General features: G+C 43.2%; 1 protein-coding gene across 2 annotated transcripts in view; it reads left to right on the top strand.

The window, feature by feature from the left end:
- Nucleotides 1-1662: 1662 nt before the first annotated feature.
- COX16 (cytochrome c oxidase assembly factor COX16) overlaps nt 1663-21452 on the top strand; it is a 44417-nt gene continuing 24627 nt past the window's right edge. The window contains exons 1-2 of one of the 2 annotated variants that reach the window (XM_083607525.1): nt 1663-1823; nt 17684-17761. In XM_083607525.1, coding sequence (XP_083463651.1) covers nt 1764-1823; nt 17684-17761 — 138 coding nt within the window. In that variant the 5' untranslated portion in view covers nt 1663-1763. The remainder of the gene's footprint in view (nt 1824-17683; nt 17762-21452) is intronic. The other variant, XM_083607526.1, reaches the window with a different exon arrangement.

Below are 21452 nucleotides of genomic sequence, written 5' to 3'. Positions count from 1 at the left end.
TTATTATTTTTTAACCACTGGTTTATTTTGAAACAGTACAAATCTATAATATTCATTCGTGGGATGTGGCTGGTGCGGCTGTCACATGCTGGCAGCTTCTAAAGAGCTACAAGTGAGAGCTGAGTGCAGGGTGGGGACGAAAGATGGACAAAGCCGGCTAAACCAGGCGAGGGTAGCTGATGGGTCTCAAACCCTCCATGAGTTAGGAACCTCCCCTGCATGCGAAGACAAGGTCTGGCAGATTGAGCACACGAGACTAATAGCGGGTCCAACAGTCAAGAAGGTGGTTTCTGCACATGCTGTAGAGGGAAGTTAGGGGCAGATGGGGTTCGTCAACCTGGGAAGGTAGCGCATCTAGGAGAAGGAAAGCTCTGATCCAAATCTGTGCTGCCTTGCGGGATATCTTCTGGACAACAGAAAGCTAAGGAGTAAACCCTACATAAATCTGGAGTGGAATCCCTAAGACTGTTGGATGGTGCCTTATACACCTCCTTGGGGCAATTCCTGCAACCAAGCTGGTGCCAAACATATTGCTCTGCTTTCCTTTAGACCACATCAGTGAGGCCAAGGGGTGTGTGTGTGATCATCTGGGCAGCCCAGGACCTCCATACACACTGCCCAGGCTTGCGCCCCAAGGAGATCACTTTGGTGCTGCTAACGCAGTGGTTTGACTTCACCCCCAGAGGTGCATTCCATCGTCTGGAGACAGATGGATGCCAACAACAGCAGCAGGATAATTTAATGCTCTCCTGATTCTGTTTTGGTGCAGAGCTCTGTATAATCCAGAAGCCTGAATGGAAGACAGGATTTCATTCCATTTTTAAAATAGCTGTTAATTCTCTGCAACATAGCAAGGAGAAAAGGTATTGCTTTAACATTTGGTATAAAGAATATGCCATCTAGTGGATAAACGCAAGCAGAGTGATCAAATCTGCTTTGCCAATTTTGAGATGGTCGCATTACCGGGGGAGGCGGGGGGTGGGGGGCTGTGTCTAGGTTTGGGCATAACAGCTTTAAAAAACGACTTTCTGAGATCTATTTTCCTTTCGCAGCCTCTAATTTAGTATGTCATTTTTTCATTCTTTAAAGCTAGTGTTACTGCTGCCAAGCATATATGATAATGAGTTTTTGAGACAGAATACTGTATAGCCAGCTTCATATAGACACAGATATAAAAAAATCTAGAAAAAGAAACACTGGGATAATCTGCCTGGAAACAACACCCATCTGATCTGGAAGCCCCAATTTCTAATGATTACATGGAACTTGTTCTTATTTCTTATGCTTAGGGTAAAGATCCGAAATAACCCGTCGGCATGGCGTCAGCATATGCTTTAGTTTATAGTTTGTGGTGTGCTGAAATGTGCTTTCAGGATGGAACCAATTAGCCGCGGAATTAAATAGATTCGGTGAAATCGAGGACACAAGCAGCACTAATTACTAATTATGTCCTTTATTTGTCTGCCTCCAAATTAGGGGAAACTGGACCCGTTGAATTTCTGCCTGCCAAGTACTCCTCCCGTCGGCTTCAGGCATCTGGACCGCTAACCGGGTTCCCATTCCCTGCAAGTGGAAATTTTCATTTTTACTCTCCCCGCCCCGCCGCCACAACCCCTGTTTCCCTTTTCGCACGGCGGAACTCGGCTGCTCCCGGCTTCGGGATCCGAGGGACGAGCGTTTCGGTAGGACGCCGGAAGCGCTGCAGAAACGGCCTCCCCTCCCCCTCTGGGCCCAAGAAGGCGAGATACTGGGCCGCTCCAGCCATGCTCGGAATGCGAGCGCTGCGGAAGAACAAGACTCTAAAGTATGGAGTCCCCATGATGGTGAGCGGCGGCCGGCGGGAGGGGGCGGCGGGCGGGACGCTCGCCTAGAACTAGCTCAGCAGAGGGGCCGCGAAGCGCTGGCGGAGGGCGGGGCTTCGTTTGACTGCAGCGCCCCGGGCCGTCCGCTAGGGGGCGACCTTCTCGGGAAGGCAGTCGAAGGCGCGACGAGGCCTTGCGTCGGGCGGCGCGAGCTTTTCAGCAACGGCTCACTCTGCGCTCCCCCCCTGCTTAAATAGGGTCACGTGACAACCCCCCCCCCAGGGGCAGATGAGGAGATTTTATACTGAAATAGAGGGGGGTGTGTCGTTCTTTATATTCTTGCCGCATTGCATGAGACGCATTACAGCGTGGCTTTTAAAGTACAGTATTAGAGAACTGACCCTTTTTTTAGAGGGTGGCTGTGCTTGTCGGGTAAAGAAACAAGGAAAACCGCCCCCCCCAATAATTTTATTAGTTAGCTGTAACCCAGTACAGTGGTAAAGGTAAAAGGACCCCTGACCATTAGGTCCAGTCGCAGATGACTCTGGGGTTGCGACTCTCATCTTGCTTTACTGGCCGAGGGAGCCAGCGTACAGCTTCTGGGTCATGTGGCCAGCATGACTAAGCCGCTTCTGGCGAACCAGAGCAGCGCAGGGAAACACCATTTACCTTCCCGCTGGAGCAGTACCTATTTATCTACTTGCACTTTGACATGCTTTTGAACTGCTAGGTTGGCAGAAGCAGGGACCGAGCAACGGGAGCTCACCCCATCGCGGGGATTAAAACCTTCAACCTTCTGATTGGCAAGTTCTAGGCTCTGTGGTTTAACCCACAGCGCCACCCGTGTCCCGGCCAGTACAGTGGTACCCCAGGTTAAGTACTTAATTCGTTCCAGAGGTCCGTTCTTAACCTGAAACTGTTCTTAACCAGAAGCACCACTTCAGCTAATGGGGCCTCCTGCTGCCGCCGCGCCGCCGGAGCACAGTTTCTGTTCTCATCCTGAAGTAAAGTTCTTAACCCGAGGTACTGTTTCTAGGTTAGCGGAGTCTGTAACCTGTAGCGTATGTAACCCGAGGTACCACTGTACTGGAAAGCAGGTGTGAGCAAAATACATGGAGCAGGCATATGTGGGATAGCTCAGTTGGTAGAGCAGGAGACTCGACTTAATCTCAAGGTTTGGGCAAAATGATTCCCGCATCGCTGGGGTTGGACTAGATGACTCTCATGGTCCCTTCTGATTCTATGATTCTGCGATTCTACAGCTCATAGCTCTGACTTCCTAACTACTGCATAAAAGAGCACCACTGCTTTGGTGCCCTGCTCCAATTTGCCTGAGATTGGAGAGACCAAGCCGGATTTGAGGCAGCTGGTGACCATCTTAGTGCCCTGGAAGGCTGCTGATGTGTGGCACTCTTTCAACTTCTCCCCCCTTCTTGTCTTTGTGGCTGGCGCTTTGGCAGATGCCTTGGCTGTTGTCTTTGTGCCCTGCTTGGAAGCTTCCCAGGAGCATCTGCTTGGCTGCCGTTGGACTCCGAATGCCGTTAGATTCAAAATGCCGTACCGGCTTAGATGATGGACCTTTCCAGATTCTTTTGATACGACACAGGGAAGAAAGGAACTTCCACATGCCTTTGGGGTATCATTGCTAGGTTGAAAGGGACTTCATTCAGTTGGAACTCGTGCCATTGCAGGGAGACTAAATGTAAGAAGAGCCCCACAGAATCAGGCCAAAAGCCCATCTAATCTGGCACTCTGTTCTCACAGCGACCAACCAGATGCCTATGGGGAAGCCTGCATGCAGGACCTGAGCGCAACTTTTTCCTGCAATTTCCAGTTGGCTGCAACAAGTATTACCGAAGGGAGGACAGTTAAATTTAAAATTTGGCATTAGCAAAGAAAAAACATTTTTTTCTATTATAATGGTAGCAAACATACTTTCTAAGTGCCAATCATGTCACTTCAATTCATAAATAAGCTGACTTTCAGACATTCTAAGAATTCTAGCTACTATTCCATTTGCTGTTAACTGTGTAGCAACACTCATTTTCCTGTACAGTGGTACCTCGGGTTAAGTACTTAATTCATTCCGGAGGTCCGTTCGTAACCTGCAACTGTTCTTAACCAGAAGCACCACTTTAGCTAATGGGGCCTCCTGCTGCCACCGTGCCGCCGGAGCACAGTTTCTTTTCTCATCCTGAAGTAAAGTTCTTAACCTGAGGTACTATTTCTGGGTTGGCGGAGTTTGTAATCTGAAGTGTATGTAACCTGAAGCGTATGTAACCTGAGGTACCACTGTACAGTCATACCTCGGGATAAATACGCGTCAGGTTGAGCGCTTTCGGGTTGTGCTCCGCGGTGACCCTGAAGTAACGGAGTGCGGTACTTCTGGGTTTCGTCGCTCGTGCCTGCGCAGACGGTCAAATGATGTCACGCGAGCTGCGCAGACACGCTGTCGCGTCTTACATTCTGTTCAGGATGCGAACGGGGCTCTGGAAAAATCTTTGTAGTGCTTTGTTTCAGTAATTTAATAGTTGAAAACAGGCCTACTGCACTTCCAAGTCACCAAGCTCAGTAGGATATCCTAACAGCCGTGTATTGTGAGGCCTTGGTAAGGTTATTATGTTTAAAAAGCAAAGGCAGCACCTTTATGAGGACTAACCAAATTGTCAGAAAATAGCAAGCGTTTACAAAACAAAGGGGTGAGAACAAGGGGAAAAGCACAACAAAAATTCAGGAGTTTGGATGGATGACATCTGCATTTAGAATACAGTAAGCCTACATTTACACAGTGGGCACGTTCCAGAGATCGTACCTAAAGCCAAAATTGCCTGTAGTCAAAATCCATTGGGTTCAATGGTGGATGGGATTGCCAGAGTCATTTTCCCCAGGACCCTGCCCCCTTTCCGGCCTTTAAAATTCTTATTTTTTGCCATGCGCGTAAAGCTGAATGTGCACAAGTTAAATGTGCATAAGTTGTGGGCCAACGTTAGAAAAGTTGCTGAGTACCTGAAAAGCCATGATGCATAGCTGATGGGCTGCACAACATTTAGTTTGCTGGCTTTTAAGATTCAGTTGTTTTGCTGACAAGTAGATTTTGCTTAAGGGGTTTGTTTTGGTTTGTTTGCATGATGGTTTTTGTGCCATTAGCTTCTGAATTCTGGTCAGTTTTCATTGTTCCAATGGTACATGCTTCTGCAGAAACTGAACAGACAGCAAATGTGACTTTGTACAGAATTTAGTGTTATGATTGAATTCCAGTCTTGGTTCCTATTAGATTCTTTCTCTTCAAGATCTAGTCACAAATCCTGCCTATGTCATTAACTGAATAGGATTATTTGTTTGTTAGCGTTAATATATGTGACAGGTCATTGAGATAAGTCGCACAAAAACCCGGACTGTTAAAGGCACAAGCACACACACAAAAACATAAGAATTGATGTAAAAATACCATATTCAGCCTAATACAATACAAAATAATACAATAAACTTGGTATAGGGAAGTCATAGCACACTGGGTAAAAGTTGTTTGAATCCCCCCCCCCCCAAAAAACCCTGCTATTGTGTGTTTGTGTGTAACTTTTTTTAAAAAGGGAATAATGAATTGTGGAAGGCTTTGTAGAATTCTCCCAATTGTAGCTTTGTTAGATTGTTCCATACTTATTTCTCTACCCAGCATAGACATAGTACAGGAAGAATGTAGAATTATTAGTTTCTGGGGTTCCAAAGAAAGGCAAGCGATAGTGAATTTGATTTTGCTGAAAGTCTAGCAGACTTTGATATCAGGCGTGGGAACTACATGCTTTCCCTACAGTTATCCTATTGCTATCTGCTAATAACATTGAAGACTTTTCAATTTAATTAAAATCTAATGTATCCTCCCTTCAGAGACCCCAGCAAAGGTCTCTCTCCTGAGCCTTATGTGCATAGAACAACCTATACAAACATCATGAGAATAAAATTAGCAAGGCTATGATCAGCTACAAAAAATTTGACAGGAATCTTGTCAGTTTCTTGTGTTATTGCTTAGAAAAACCAGAGCACATGGGTGTGGAACCTCTGGCGTTGACCTATATGACATGAAGCATGGGATAAAGTTGCAGCTGCAAAGGAAGAATTGGGAACTTTGGCGTATGCTTCCAGTTGTCCCTTAAAAGTGCATCTTACATTTGATGCTGTTTCAGTTTGGTGCTGATTGTAAACTCTGCTGCTTTCCTGTCTGGTTTTTTATGACACCTAGGCTTAGCTTGTAGGACAATAGCATGAGCAATGTGGATCTTTTATATATGCCCACCTCTGCTCTTTTTGTCATTTTTCACATCCTTAAAAAAACAACTTCCTAGAAAATGGTCATTGTGCAACTGGTGTGACCCATTTCTGAGTAGTGAGCCCACTTACCAAGTGGATAGTAGTGTTCTAGGGAAATCAAGTTTTACCACGTGTCAGTTGCCTTTTCCTTTTTTAAAAAAAACCAACCAAAAACCAGTATTGCTTATGTTTTAATCTATGGTAACTCTTCCATATATTTCAGGATTAGGAAGGCTAGGACTGTGAATTAAATAACCAAATAAACTTTTAGAACAAAGAAGAAGTTGATTTATGAAGGATTAAAATAACTAACACAGGTAAATGTGCTGAATAGAATGATTATTCTGGGGAATTCTCCAGTCTGGCTTTCTTCACCTTTGAACTTGACAATATGTGTGATCATATCAGTGCCTAGCATAAGCCAGCAAGAACCTAAGAGAGTGATGTAAAATGGCATGGAACACTGTTTAACAGCTTATGCGCTGCAGGGTGTGAAGTCCCACAGCACCAGGATGGGAACATCTGTCCAGCTGCTGGGATGAATTCTTGTGACCTTGTAGATATGACTTGTATGTCTCACAAGAGGTTGTTCCGCATGCTTGGATTTTCACATCTCCTTGCCTCTTACTACTTTGTACTGTTTCCAAAGTGATTTCTAAGAGCCATGAGAGCTTTTTCTTTTCGGAAATTCTATTTGAAGTGTACCTAGCTCTCAAATACAGTAGATGGTGCTCCTGTTTCTAAAATATGGTGTTGATTTCACTTTTCTGATAATAGGTGCAGCTGCCAGTGATTCATTCCCCATGTGACTCTTGCATACTGTACTGGGACAGCAAAGTTCTTTGTCACTGGTACAATAAAACTGCTATTATACTGTTTCCTGAACATGCAGAATTTCATATTTGGAACACTAATTCCATCTGAAAAGTGTCCCTTTAAAACCAACAGAAGATGGGCGTAAAAATCTTGATATTGTCTCTATGCAATCATATGTGGTTTATTTTTAGTTAGGCAGGCAGCATGACTGGAATGTCTTTCATCCTGTTCTCTGGTGGGTTCTCATGCACTGCTGGTGCTTTATTCTTTCCCAATGAACTGAATGGAAGCCATTCACTTCTATAAGAAAATAAAGCTGCTGAGCTTAGGCGCATCTATAGGGCCGACTGGCAAATTTTGCCTAATCACAATCACAAGCTGGTGACTGCAGCTATTTTATATTATCCTCCAGAAATGATTGTCATGACTTCTATAGGACAAAATAAAATCAGCCATCACACTGGCTGACACTTTGCCCGCTGCTTAAATTAATTTGTGTTTAGAAAAACAAATTTTCATCTCTGTATTTGCCATGACTGTCATCTGTTGTTTTTTGTTTGTCTTTTATCGTTACTGATGGCTGATGCCATGGGCAATATATGCAGTGGGAGGTGTAATAGTACACATTCTGCTGTTTAATGTTGGAAGAAGAAAGATGAAAGCCTGAAGTCAAGTGGTTTGTCTATGTGTATTGGAAACCATGAAGAAATAACACTAGCCAGATACTATCCCAAGCTGCCCTCAGAAAATGCTCATGCAAAGGTGAACCCTAAGCCCTTAGGGGAGAGCATCCCATACCTGTGAGCCAGCTGCTTAAGGAAAACTGTCTCTACATGCCTTTGCCATTCAAATATGGTACACCACAGATAGTGGTATGCCATTAATTTTAATGGACCACAGAAAAGGAGGCCCATTCGCAGTAAGTCTGTTGCTCAACCATTCTCAGAAATTGAGCATTGCTCCATCCCATCCTCATGTTTAGGGAGCATGAGTACTTTGCAGGTGATGTTGTCATTTAGAGGAACTCTTAGCTGCTTTTCTGTTCCTCAGTTTTGACCTTTGCCCCTCCCACTCCTTTTTCTCCTTTCAGAATTTGGCTGTTTTGCCACAGCTTCTTATTTTACCCTGTAGTCCAGGTGTGGGGAACTTTTGCCTTCCAGATGTTGCTGAACTACAGCTCCCATCAGCTCCAGCAAGCATGCCTGTTGGCCAGGGGTGATGGGAGTTGTAGTTCAGCAACTCTGCTGCAGTCCATTTAACTGGCCAGGAAAAGTCACTGCCCAACTAATGAAAGAGCAGCAGCGTTTAACTGCAGAGTTGGGGGGCTCCAAATCTTTATCCTTTGTTTCTGCCCTGTATTTCTTACATCATGGAACACTGGGTGATAAAAGGGAATATTAATTCCTTGTGTTGGGGTGTGTGGTGTTTTGCTTCCCTGTTGTGTGGAAGCTACTGAAGAAATAATACTAGTCTTTAGGTATCTACAGATTCTTCTTTTTTAAAAAAGCAATGACAGGCTGGTTGCATATGGAGCTGAAATGAAGATGGGAGAGAATTCTTCACTTCTTAAAATGCAACGTGTCTTGTTTTAAAGGAAGAAAGGGACAGCCCTGTTTTTAACAGGAAAGCTGTTCTTGACCCACCAAAACAGACTTGTTCTTCAAGCAGCTGTGTTAATTCCCTTGTTATCTGACCTGGCCAAGCACTGTGTGTAATGCAAAATGACAACAGTCTGGTTGAAGGAGCCATTTTTGCTCATGCTTGCACTGAGGAACATATGGGCTGCCTTCTTTTTAGAGGGTTCTTTGTGTTCTTTGCAAAATATCTTTTCTGTACTTCATCACATTAATTTGCCTAAGGGAGCTTCTTTTTTTACTGAACGGGTAGGGGGACTGTGGCCCCTGGATGTTGTTAGACTACAATTCCCATCAGCTCATCAGTTAGGGATGACAGAAGTTGCAATCACGTCAGATGGAAGAGGGAACAAGTTTGTTTTCTCTTGCTCTGACTTCAAGTTAAAAGAAAGGACACTCCCGACTAAACATCAGGAATAACTTAATGATGATAAGATCTGTTGGACAGTGGAACGGACTCCTCAGGAGGTTGTGGACTCTCCTTCCTTGGAGGTTTTTGAGCAGGGGTTGGATGGCCATCTGTCATGGATGCTTTAGCTGAGATTCCTGCATTTTGGGGGTTTTGGACTAGATGACCCTTGGGTCCTTTCCAACTCTACGATTATATGATTCTGTGAACTTTTGGAGGGACACACGTTCCCCCTCCCTATCCAGAAACTCTCTTGTGTGGCTCAGAGGAGCAGGTTATTTGCTCAACAGGGAGTTCTTTGTGATTAAATGTGCAGCTTTTGTTTTTACCTCTCCATTCAAGATGGAAGGAAGTATGAAGCTAGCATTTCCCACTCATCCATAAAAAATGCTTTAGGATAGGCATCTTATGACCAGAGTGATCCTCTCTTGGAATCAAGGACAAAACCAGCTTGTTTCCAACCAAATGGAAGAGCCAAAGGCCTGGCAAGTGGTATTTCATGCTTGTCACTCTCAGAATTGCTCATAACACTCATAAACTAGATTAGGCGAACCAAATAAGGCTGATGTCAGTCTACATCTTTTTTTATTTAACCTAGATGGTTTTCCAGCCTACTGATTACATCTTTATTTTATTGGGAGAAATGTCTTCTGCAAGTAGCAAGGTTTGAGATGTGGCACAAAACAGCAAAAAATCATTAGCGCCACCAACCATTCTATGTATGTTAGCTTGCTGATGGCATATATAAGTGGGATGTGCAAAAAATACTGCAGCCTGGCACGTTCCTGTTCACTGTTCCAGTCAGTTGGACATGCCCCTTTTCAACTATTCTTCTAGTTGGTTATCAGATTTTTTTGCTTTCAACCAGCCAATGTTCTATGGCCATTGAATTCTCATTGGACTGGTTTTTTTTTTGGGGGGGGGTATCTCCCCCTCAGTTGTACTCATACAGACCTTGGAGTACTGCCCTTCTATGTATTGGTGGTGCCATCGTTTGGCTACATTTGTGTAAGAACACAAAAGACTACAGTTGGAAGTTGAGAGAATGATAATACATGAAGCTGGCTATTCAGAGCAAGTCCAAAAGATCTGATGGCCACAGGCCTGGTTTGCGTGTCGTTTTAAAATAATTGTTTAAAATCAGGCATCTGCAAACTTGGCCCTCTAGCTGTATTGGGACTACAACTCCCATCATCCCTAGCTAACAGGACCAGTGGTCAGGGGTGATGGGAATTGTAGTCCCAAAACAGCTGGAGGGCCGAATTTGGGGATGGCTGTTTAAAATAAACTCTGGTATAGGGGTGTATGAAATGTGAGCGTACCCACACGTTTGCAAAACATTTGTATGTGTTTTGAGGGACTTGTCTAGTCATACATAGCAATATTGGTTTGTTTGTGAGTGTGCTTCTGTACTCATTTCCCAGGTGACTCTTGCATACTGTACTGAGACTGATAGTAGGGGGACTTTCTGGGATCAGTGTTGCTTGAGATGAAAGATGAAGGGATAGGGCAGGTCTGTAGAGATCTATGCTGTGAAAAGGTTCAGAAAAGGGCAACCAAAATGATCAAGTGAGTAAAGCAACTCCCCTGTGAAGAAAGGTTGCTCTAAACTTGAGGTTGAGATGAGGCATGAAGAAAGTGGAGACAGAAATGTTTTTCTTCCTCCTCCATAACATCCGATGAAGCTGAATGTTGGAAGATTCAGGACAGATAAAGGAAAGTGCTTCTTCATGGAGTAAACTGCTGCCACAAGGTTCTAAGGCAGTGGCCACTCACACGACTTGAAAGGGGATGTGATATATTAATGGAGAAGTAGTGTGGTGATGATTATACGGAACCTCAAGAGTTCAGAGGCAATGTGCCTGAGAACCACTTGCTGATGAGCAAGGAGGGCTCTTGTTTTTAAAATTATGGTTGGCCCAGAGAAACTGAGTAAAGAAAAGTTCTCTCTAATAACAATGAAGCTGAATGTTGAAAGATCCAGGACATATAAAAGAAAGTATTTTTTTTCAAGCAGTGCATAGTTAAACTATGGAACTTGCTTCCACCTGAGGCAGTGGTGGCCACCAACTTGGATAGTTTTAAAAGAAGATTAGACGAATTCAGGGATGAGAAGTGGCTACCAACCACTATGGCTGTGTTTTGCTTCCACTTTTGGAGGCAGCATGCTGGGAATCACAGGGGGGCAGAGTGCTGTCGCGCTCTGGTCTGTGTTGCAGGCTTCCCACAGGCATCTGGTTGACTACTGTGAGAACAGGATGATGGCCTAGATAGGCCATCTTATGTTCCTGTGTGAGACAATGAAGATAATTGCCTTGACAAAGTTGTAGGTATGAATACGACATCTAAGGAGCGATGCTACATTTGTCACAGTATGATTCATACAGCAAGCTATGCATCCAGGCTACTAGACTGCTGAGAATCCAGAGGCTGCTGAGAAACCCAAAGTTGGCTGTGCTTAATTTAAGTTGAAAAGTGACAGGATAAGTGGTTGGTGATATTTCTAAAGTCTCATCTATGTGTTCAAAGCTTGCAATTGCAGAGCAAGGTCTCCTGGACAAAAACATTTTGATAACACATAGCTTCCTGGAGAATGGGTCAACACAGTTACAAATGTTTAGGTACACCTGAGCTGTTTGGGAGAGCTGCCTCTAGCAAAACCCATATTATTCTGAAAGATAAAAGACTGGGGACTCTTTAGGGTGTCTGGGGCTGAGCCATATTGGTAGCCAGCATTTGGTTTTTTGGGTTTTGCTTTTTGTGCCCCTGCTGTACTTGAATAAATGAAGAACTGTAGTTTTCAGAGCTGTCACATTGGGACCTTTCAGCAGCTCTAAAATGCACACACAGCAGTTTTTCTTTAAAAAAGGACCCCCCCCCCACAATCTCTTTAATTCCCATCACTGTGAAGTAAAAAGAGAATATTTCATTTGACTGTTCCAGTTCTGCAGCTGCACAATGCATAGCTGGAGGCTTCAACAACAACAGTCTTAAAGAAGAGGCTTGAAAATTATCACATTCCCTCTTCAAGTAAAATATTTCATAACATTTCCCCGGCTTTCTTTTCACCAGTGCATGATCTGTGTTGCCAGCAGTGAATATTGTGATGTGATTAATTTAGGGATTTATGACAAAGGGAATGTAATTTTGTAATCTGGCTTTCAAAATCAGTGCTACAACAATGGAATGAGTTTCTCTAGCAACAGAGGTGATCTCACATTGCAAATTGCTAGGCAGTGCTGGAGAAATTGCTGCTTGTTGTTTTGCTAACCTAAGGGTTGGCTGCTTTAGATTTTACTGAATAATTTGGTGAGTCTGGAATCTGTAGTAGAACACAGGGTTTGAGGAGGCCTGACTTATTCAGTCTTTATTTATGTCTGTCTTGTGTTGATGAGCGTTAATATCCTCTGTGTACAGTGCTCTGTCTGTATTTGTTTACTTAACATGCTTTTCAGTAAAATAACAGAAATTAGTTTTTCACAATGCTATTGAACAGAAATTAATGTCAATTTCTTCATGAAACAGTTACTGAGGTTGCTGAGCATATGTGACAGATGGCGCTTCTCTGTCGCATTCCATGTTTCATTCCACCTTGCATTCTGTGCATATATAATTTCATTTAAAATGTTGCTTTTGGTGTGTGTCTTGGTGTGAACTCACTGAAACACCAACAAAATCCTTCTTTGAATATTGAATCAAATGATAGTTCTGAAAGCTGTGCTGTTGGCTTGTTTCCAGGTTAGTTTGTAAAGCACGGTCTAAGTGAGGAGTATTGGTGTTCTGTGTTGTTAAAGGTGACCTTCAGATGTAAAATGCAAAAACCTATTAACGTAGCCATGTTTTCCTGGCTTTACAGTAGCCAGAGTCAAAGTGAGACAATTCTGCATGTAAGTTCAAAACCTAATTCTCCTGGTTTTCTTGTGTACCACACAGACCTCATATTATTAGCAGACCCCTCATGTTGTTAATCTCAAATGTGAAAAACCTCTGACCCAACACATAAATGCTTACAGTAGAGGATGCTAACTGTTAACTGTTACAGTAATAATGCTACAAGCATGTTACTGTATACCCCTGGACGAAAGGAAAATACATGGTGTGTGAAGACGATCTATAAATTCTTCTCTGCCTTTTGGAAGGGCAAGATTATGGGTCTTTAAACAAAAAAATCGATACACTATGCCTTTCCATCAGTTGATGCCCAAGGCAGCTTATATAAAATCATAAAAAATAAATTATAGCAATAACCCCCCCCAATAAAACAGCAGGCACTACAAAAGCTAAAAACACAATAGTAGCATCTGTCTTAGTTTCTACACATCTTTGTAGACAGTTGCAGACATCCATCAGACACAAGCTCCAGTGACCTCTCTGGACCTTTAAACACACCTGAGTTTTAAAAATCTATGTACACACTATTTCAATTAGTCTTCAATCCGAAGCCCACTTGCCTGGAAGTCAGCCCCATTGAACTCAATAGTACCGGTACTTAGTTTTCAATAGACATGTATAGGATTTCACCCTTAGCTTTTTTCTGGTATGTGAAATATTGGTCAATTTCTTTATGGGGGAAAATCAGGTTATGATATATTCAATATCTATATGCTAATGAAATGTAACAGAAACATGGACACTATTGTATACACTTTACAAGCTTGAAGAGAGGCAAACAACATCTTAATGGATCTAGCACAGCTAAGTGTTGCTTTATAATTAGTTTCACTATTGAGAAGCCAGGCCCTCCTGGTACAGCTGTTTCAGTCCTGCACAGCTATTATTCATATGGGCATGTTGCTGTGGGTTTGTGGGTTTGTTGGAATGTATATACTCAGTAAATCAATGGAGAGCAAAACTGCATTCAGTTAACCTTTTTTATGTCAGCCCCTGTACAAATGATTACTGCGGTAATAACCATTAAAGAAGAAATTATGAGCATGTGTGTTCATTTAAAGCAGTTTTAAATTTTTAAAGGAAGACAAACACACTGCATTAAACCCCATACTTGTTCCTAGGCTTTTGTTGAATGTCTGTAAGTTACCCCTTTTAATTTCCTCTTACCACTGTTTCTGATTGTTTCTGGGTCTAATCCCAGGCAGTTGGAAATCCTGTTGTAAATAAGGATGCTACAATGCTATGTAGGTAACCAATGTCACAAAGTCCAGTCAGCTTGAAGGCAATGCTTCTTCACCCTGAATAGCTTTTTGCCCCTGTTTGCAGCTCCTCCCAGTAAATCAGGTGTGGGAAGCTTGTGGTCCTCCAGATGTTGCTGGTCTACAAATTTGATCCTCCCTGATCTTTGGCCAGCCTGGCACAGCTGATGGGAGTTAGGGTCCAGCAATATCTGGAGGTCCTCAGATCCCTCATCCCTGCAACACACACACTGAGAGGTGGGATGCTTTACAAAGTGGGTGAAATTATACCTGAAGGAGCGTCTCCACCCCCATCGTTCTGCCCGGACACTGAGGTCCAGCTCCGAGGGCCTTCTGGTGGTTCCCTCACTGTGAGATGTGAGGTTACAGGGAACCAGGCAGAGGGCCTTCTTGGTGGTGGCGCCCGCCCTGTGGAACGCCCTGCCTTCAGATGTCAAGGAAATATAGTGGTACCTCTGGATGCGAACGGGATCCGTTCCGGAGCCCCGTTCGCATCCTGAAGTGAACGTAACACGCGACTGTGCATCTGTGTGTGTCACATTTCACCGCTTCCGCACATGCGCGTGACATCATTTTGAGTGTCTGCGCACGCACAAGCGGCGAAACCCAGAAGTAACGCGAAAACACTTAACTTGAAGCGTATTCATCCCGAGGTATGACTGTAAACAACTATCTGACTTTTAGAAGACATCTGAAGGCAGCCCTGTTTAGGGAAGTTTTTAATATTTGATGTTTTATTCTGTTTTTAATCTGTTGGGAGCCGCCCAGAGTGGCTGGGGAAACCCAGCCGGATGGGTGGGGTATAAATAATAAATTATTATCGTTATTATTATTTTGCAAAAAGTGTCTGTGGTGTTTATCATGGTCACTGACTTGCGCAGATTTGTATGTTAAGAGATATACAGTAGAATGTTATTTAGAGAGATAGTTGTAAGATATAAAGTAAGGTGTGAATGAGATATTGGCACATGTCTTACACTGACTGGCTAAGAGTGGAGTGTGACTTTTAGAACAGTTGCGTGTGAGGAAAAGAGGTAGTTGGGTTTTGGAGGAAGAAGAAGGTTGGCTGGTGTGGCACTGAGGAGTAGGGGAAAGTCTAAGATAGGATTAGAACTTGCATTAGGAATAGAATTCTAGGCACATGTTACGTCATACAAAGTATCCAAGCACTGTTATTGAAAACAAACAATAAGAACTTGTTATATTCAGCTGTTACTATAATAATAAATATTTGTTCATTCAAACTACATCTCCTGTTAGGTCAACATATTGAGGCTGTGACAAAATCAGTCAAAGATATGAGTGTCTATATGGTGGCAGTAGAACACCAGTAGTTAGAGAAGATTGCTTCAGATATTTGGAGCACAGAGCTGGAACTCTATAAGGCAGGGGTCAGCAACCTTTTTCAGCCGTGGGCCAGTCCACCGTCCCTCAGACCATGTGGGGGGCCATACTGTATTTTTTGGGGGGGGAATGAATGAATGTCTATGCCCCACAAATAACTCAGAGATGCTTTTTAAATAAAAGCACACATTCTACTCATGTAAAAACACCAGTCAGGCCCCACAAATAACCCAGAGATGCATTTTAAATAAAAGGACACATTCTACTCATGTAAAAATACGCTGATTCCTGGACCGTCTGCGGGCCGGATCTAGAAGGCGATTGGGCCACATCTGGCCCACGGGCGTTAGGTTGCCTACCCCTGCTATAAGGCAAATAGGAACTCAGGCGAGCCTTTGCCAATCAAAAGGGATTGGGGATTTGAATTTAAGTATCCTCTGGCTTCTAAATACAAGGCTTGTGTGGGAGGGCATGGCCGTATCATCCTCCCAATTTCAACTTGGATGGTTTGAATTCCTGTCATACACTGAGACTTCTGTTCATCCTCTTTTTGTAGTAAAGGCTATACAACCCAGGCTTGGGTTTGAAAAGCAAGTAGTGGTTTGCTGGTGAATTTTGGGGGAAATTGCCTGAGTGTTTGGAGTTCCGCACGCTTGTTGTATATTAAAAGAGAAAGCTGCAGTATCTCCGAACAATTTTACACGTCACTCGGGAAGACAGGCTAACTAATGTCAGTGTACTGGAAAAAGCAAAGATCACTAGTGTTGAAGCAATGATTCTTCAACATCAACTTTGTTGGGCTGGTCATGTTGTTCAGATGCCTGATTACCGTCTTCCAAAGCAACTACTCTATTCCCAACTCAAGGCAAACCTAAAAAAATGTAACATAGGCACTGATAACTGGGAAACACTGGTCTGCGAGCACTCCAGTTGGAGGGAGAACAGCCCTTACTAAAGACGTCATGGACTTCTAAGAAGCTAGAACTCAGGGCAAAAAGAAGAAATAAGCTAAGAGGAAGGCATGCTTGGCAAACCCTCAACGTCATCAACTCCCTCCCAGAAACCAATGTTCCCACTGTGGAAGGACGTGTGGATCCAGAATTGGCCTCCAAAGTCAGTAATGGACTCACTGTTAAGACCATGTTCATGGAAGACAGTCTTACTTGGCTACGAGGGATCGCCAAAAAGAAGTATATTAATACAGAACTATGAGCATGTCATCTCTATGTTTGCCTTGGTAAAAGATTTCAGAAATTGTATTTGCATTTTATGACAGAGAGAAATGTCATCGTCCTATAGATATATCAGTTTCTCTCTCTCTCTTACATATTGCTCCTATTCATAAGTCTCGGAGGTTTGGAGCTATTAGCTATAATGAAGATATAGGTGCAGAAGGGACTGATTTATCTAGCTACATAATAACATACCATAGGATTCTGGTTCCAATCTGCTGGCTTGTTCCAAAAGCTTAATTGGGTCCTTTTCACCTTGGCACCAGAATGAGCCAGCTGAGCATTGTTGCTTCAATTGTTAAAGGTTTGAAAATAGTGAGAACAAGTCCCAGAGCTATGATGTTAAGGCTCCCTAAATGCTGCTAAATGCTGTTAAAGGGAAAAGGCATTGGGGGAGGTGAAACATACAGTCAGAAATATAATGGGAGGTAGGAGAGATTCAGAAAAACAGTCTTCTGAAGTCCTCTGTGCAAGAATGAGACATTTTTGATATGTTTGTGAATGAAAACTGTAGTAGCCCCATCCATTTGACATGAAATGGACAGTCAATCAAGTTAGATTATCAGAAGCTAGAACAAATCTCTTCCCTGGAGCAGATTCTCCATGCATCTCTCTCTCTTATATGCACATGCCTGCATCAATGAACAAAGATTAAGCTTTGACTTTAATATATGTGCTTTGGAAAACCGAGGAGCCATCATGCAATCTGTGCGAATGAGTCTGAGTCACTATTGTATTATAGCATGCTTGGCATTTCTTTAACACCTTTAGACTGTTTAAAACCTTTACATGCATTATCCTGAGAGTCCTTACAACAGCTCATGCCAGCAGCTTCTTGGCTTTGTACATAGTGTTCTAGATTTTTCTTTCCTTCCTTCCATCCTAGTTATTTTTTCCTCTCTTGCTTTTTTGAAAGTGTATTTTAGCTCACAATGTTCTGGGTACTCATTTGCTTCTATTCTGGTTATTTTTTTTCTTTTTTATATTTCAGCTGCTTATAATTGGTGGGTCTTTTGGGCTCCGTGAGTTTGCCCAAATTCGCTATGATGCTCAGAAGCTCCACAGCAAGGTAAGCTGAATTATCCTCCCCTGTACTTGGAGAACACAAGCTTCAAGAGAACTAGACAAACTGTGTACCCTGGGTTCTGCCAATCAGCACAGGCTTGCACACATACATGTATGGGAGCTGAAACATGAACACATACTTAACCAAGGTGCTATGGTTACTGAAAATTGCACTCCCAGATTAGGCCATAAAGTCTACTTCATAATAGTAGCAAACACTCCAACATACAGCAAGCAAAGGCACAGCTTGGAAAGTTGGGCTTTAGGTCCTATTTTATTTTATTTTTTTTGTAGAGCAACGAATCTGAAATCTCTTGCAAATTTTGTCAAACATTGCATTTTAAAAGGAAATTTCTGAACATCCTGGTTGAGGAGTTAGGCTTGAAATATATGGGCAATGGACGCGGGTGGCGCTGTGGGTAAAACCTCAGCGCCTGGGACTTGCCGATCGCATGGTCGGCGGTTCGGCGGGGTGAGCTCCCGTCGTTCGGTCCCAGCTCCTGCCCACCTAGCAGTTCGAAAGCACCCTTAAGTGCAAGTAGATAAATAGGTACCGCTTTATAGCGGGAAGGTAAACGGCGTTCGTGTGCTGCTCTGGTGCCGGTTCGCCGGAGCAGCTTCGTCACGCTGGCCACGTGACCCGGAAGTGTCTGCGGACAGCGCTGGCTCCCGGCCTCTAGAGTGAGATGAGCGCACAACCCTAGAGTCTGTCAGGACTGGCCCATACGGGCAGAGGTACCTTTACCTTTTTATATGGGCAATGCGATTATGAACTGAAGCTTCTAGCTTGTGCAAATTTCATTACAGATGAAATTAATTCACTGAGCACAACATCTTGATTTTCTTAGCATAGAACTTGGTGTGCCTATTTTTGTTTTCTTGGGTTCTATATATTCCTAGTTTCTGAGTGTAAATAACTGTGAAGTTGAATTTGCATTGCCTCAGCCCCAGTATCAGTGCATGGCATCTTTGGGTTGCCGCTGGCAGAGCACACTGCTGCTGAACTGACACTTGCCTGACCCACTGCCAAGAAGTTTGGAGCCACCATATAAAATTCTCCATAACGCCCTGGAGTATCATTGCATTGGAACCACTGTTGGAAATTTTAAATGGCAGTTCTAATCTGTCCAATGCTGATGCAGCACTGTTGCCAGGTGCTACTGCCAGGTAAGCCCACCAGACTCCTCTGATGTAGGAGGGGAGCCCACCTAAAGCCACTTTGCTGATGCCCCCCTCAAACCTGGAACTTGCCCTAGTATTGACTAGGACATTTGCATTTTGCTGAGCTGTGTGTGTGCCCTCAGAGCATTGAGACCCCAGGCAGCTGCCCTTTTGGTTCAGTACGTTTAATTTCCTCACAGGCCGCTTTCTGTGTTAAAATATGTATGGACTCTGTGCAGCACTGAGGAGGTAAAGTCTGAAGGAATAGTGAACAAGAAATAAAAGGCTTGACTAGCTCTTTTGAGGTTTAGCCTTACAGGGTTGGGCTGCCTTCAAAAAGTTGGAGAAGAATTCATAAAAATATTTCCTTGGTATCGGAGAGTAGCAAGGACATAAACAAGAATGGCATCTGTAATACCGCTTAGTCATGATTTTGGTCGCTGAGCAGATTGCATTAAACTGCTGCTCCTTAGAAATTGTTTGTAGGCTTGCATTGTGGAAGTTGCATTGTGGACTTGCCTTCAATTTAAGTCTATTGGGCAGTGTGGCCTTAGAAGGATGTTGGAATATTATCTCCTGCTTTTTTAATTAAGGCAAATAAAAAACTGGAAAACAATGTATGAACTATAACTTCATGGCAGACTTTACAGTGGTACCTCGGGCTAAGTACTTAATTCGTTCCGGAGGTCCGTTCTTAACCTGAAACTGTTCTTAACCTGAAGCACCACTTTAGCTAATGGGGCCTCCCGCTGCCGCCGCGCCGCGATTTCTGTTCTCATCCTGAAGCAAAGTTCTTAACCCGAGGTACTACTTCTGGGTTAGCGGAGTCTGTAATCTGAAGCGTATGTAACCTGAAGCGTATGTAACCCGAGGTACCACTGTACTTGTTTATTTATTACCCTGGCATTAAGGATATAAATCCTCCCCAGGCATCTTACAGAAACATTAAATTACATTTTTTTAAAAAATTAACTAATAAAAAGTCATTGGGATCCTTCCCCACAGGTAGTTGGTAGAAAGACCTGACAGGAGCGCGGGCAGGGATGGTTCAGTTGATACAGGCTCTGAAGTGATCTTTACCTGTATACATAGAATCTAGGAACCTACCTCAGACCTCTGGTCCATCTAACTCAGCTGGTACTGGCTGGCAGCAGCTCCTCAGGATTTCAGAGAGGATTCTCTCCTAGCCCTACCTAGACATGAACTAGGGAGCTTTTGCATGTAAAAGATTTCCTCTTTCCCCCTACTTTCTTCTCTCTCTCTTGGAAATATTTCCATAGGGTAATTGGTGGTGGACAGCCCTGTATTGGATACGTATGTATGTGAGTGAGAGACATAGAGTAAATAACCAGTAAAGCAGAAGCAGACTCTACTATTGTCTTCTCTTGTCTAGCCAGGCTTCCTACATTTAATTGGCTTTTCAGTAAACTAATTGCAGTGACTTCATGCGGCAGGGGATTGATGATGATCACTGATCATTTTCCCCCTCCCTTCTTATTAAGCAGGTCCAATAAGGCCTATGTTCCAAGTTTAATGAAGATAAACCTTTGCTAATTTCTCTGTGTAAGTTGATTTGCAGAGAATAAATTCATTAGTATGGCAACTTGGCTGCACCCCCTAATTTATTTATTTATTTTTAAGAAAACTTGGAAGCGCAATTTAGCATGTACAAGGTTTGTGAGTGATTCGGATACTTTCTTTGTACTCATATCAAACAACAGCAGCTTATTGTTATTCATCAGAATTCTACTAACAAAAGTCATTTGCTTAATTTAAATAAATTTTGCTTTCAAGCCTAGTTCATTGCTGCACATCCCAATTGATGGAAGGTTTAATGCAGTTGCATAATTAATACTGCAATTTTTGTTTTTCCTTTCATGCAGAATTGGTTGTTGATAGAAATGGCTTTGCTTCTGGTGAATAATCTTAGACTCTATTTGAGCCTTCATTTTGAACCAAGCTAAGAGAACACAGTAGAGAGGAATGAAGGGATGATATGCTTTTTAAAAATACATCATGGCTTTACTGAGTATCCCTTTTCATGCAATCAATTACAGTGGTCCCTCTTTGGACACATGCGGAAGTGTTAGTATGAGCCCAAGCTGTTATACATAGATGGAGCCCCAGCCGTTCCCATGATAACAGTAGCTGGAGAAAATGTGGCAACAGTGCTGGCTGTGTGTGTTGTTTTTGAATGTTCTGTGATCAGATCATCTAGCCTGTTTAAGGCTGTGGGATATTCAGGACATTTAGGAGTGTGCTATTGCGGTTGTGTTCTGTTTGTGGGCTTCTCATAGGTAAGGTCAGAGAAGAAATTTGGTTTGCATTTTAATGCGAACACATCCAGTTCACACATCGCAAAACAGTATGTAAACAAAACGCAGCTATCCTTGAAAATCAGCACTTCTCTGAATTTAGCGATCCAGTTCTCCAATCAAAAATGTCTGTACTAGGGCGATGCGTGCCGTTAAATGTACAAAAATGCATTATATTAGGGAAGGTGCTTGCAAAAATGTGTAGGTAAAATTCTGCAT

This window comes from Podarcis filfolensis (assembly GCF_964270895.1).
Source record: "Podarcis filfolensis genome assembly, chromosome: 1".
Classification (NCBI taxonomy): domain Eukaryota; kingdom Metazoa; phylum Chordata; class Lepidosauria; order Squamata; family Lacertidae; genus Podarcis; species Podarcis filfolensis.
This window is presented reverse-complemented; position numbering and strand designations above follow the sequence as displayed.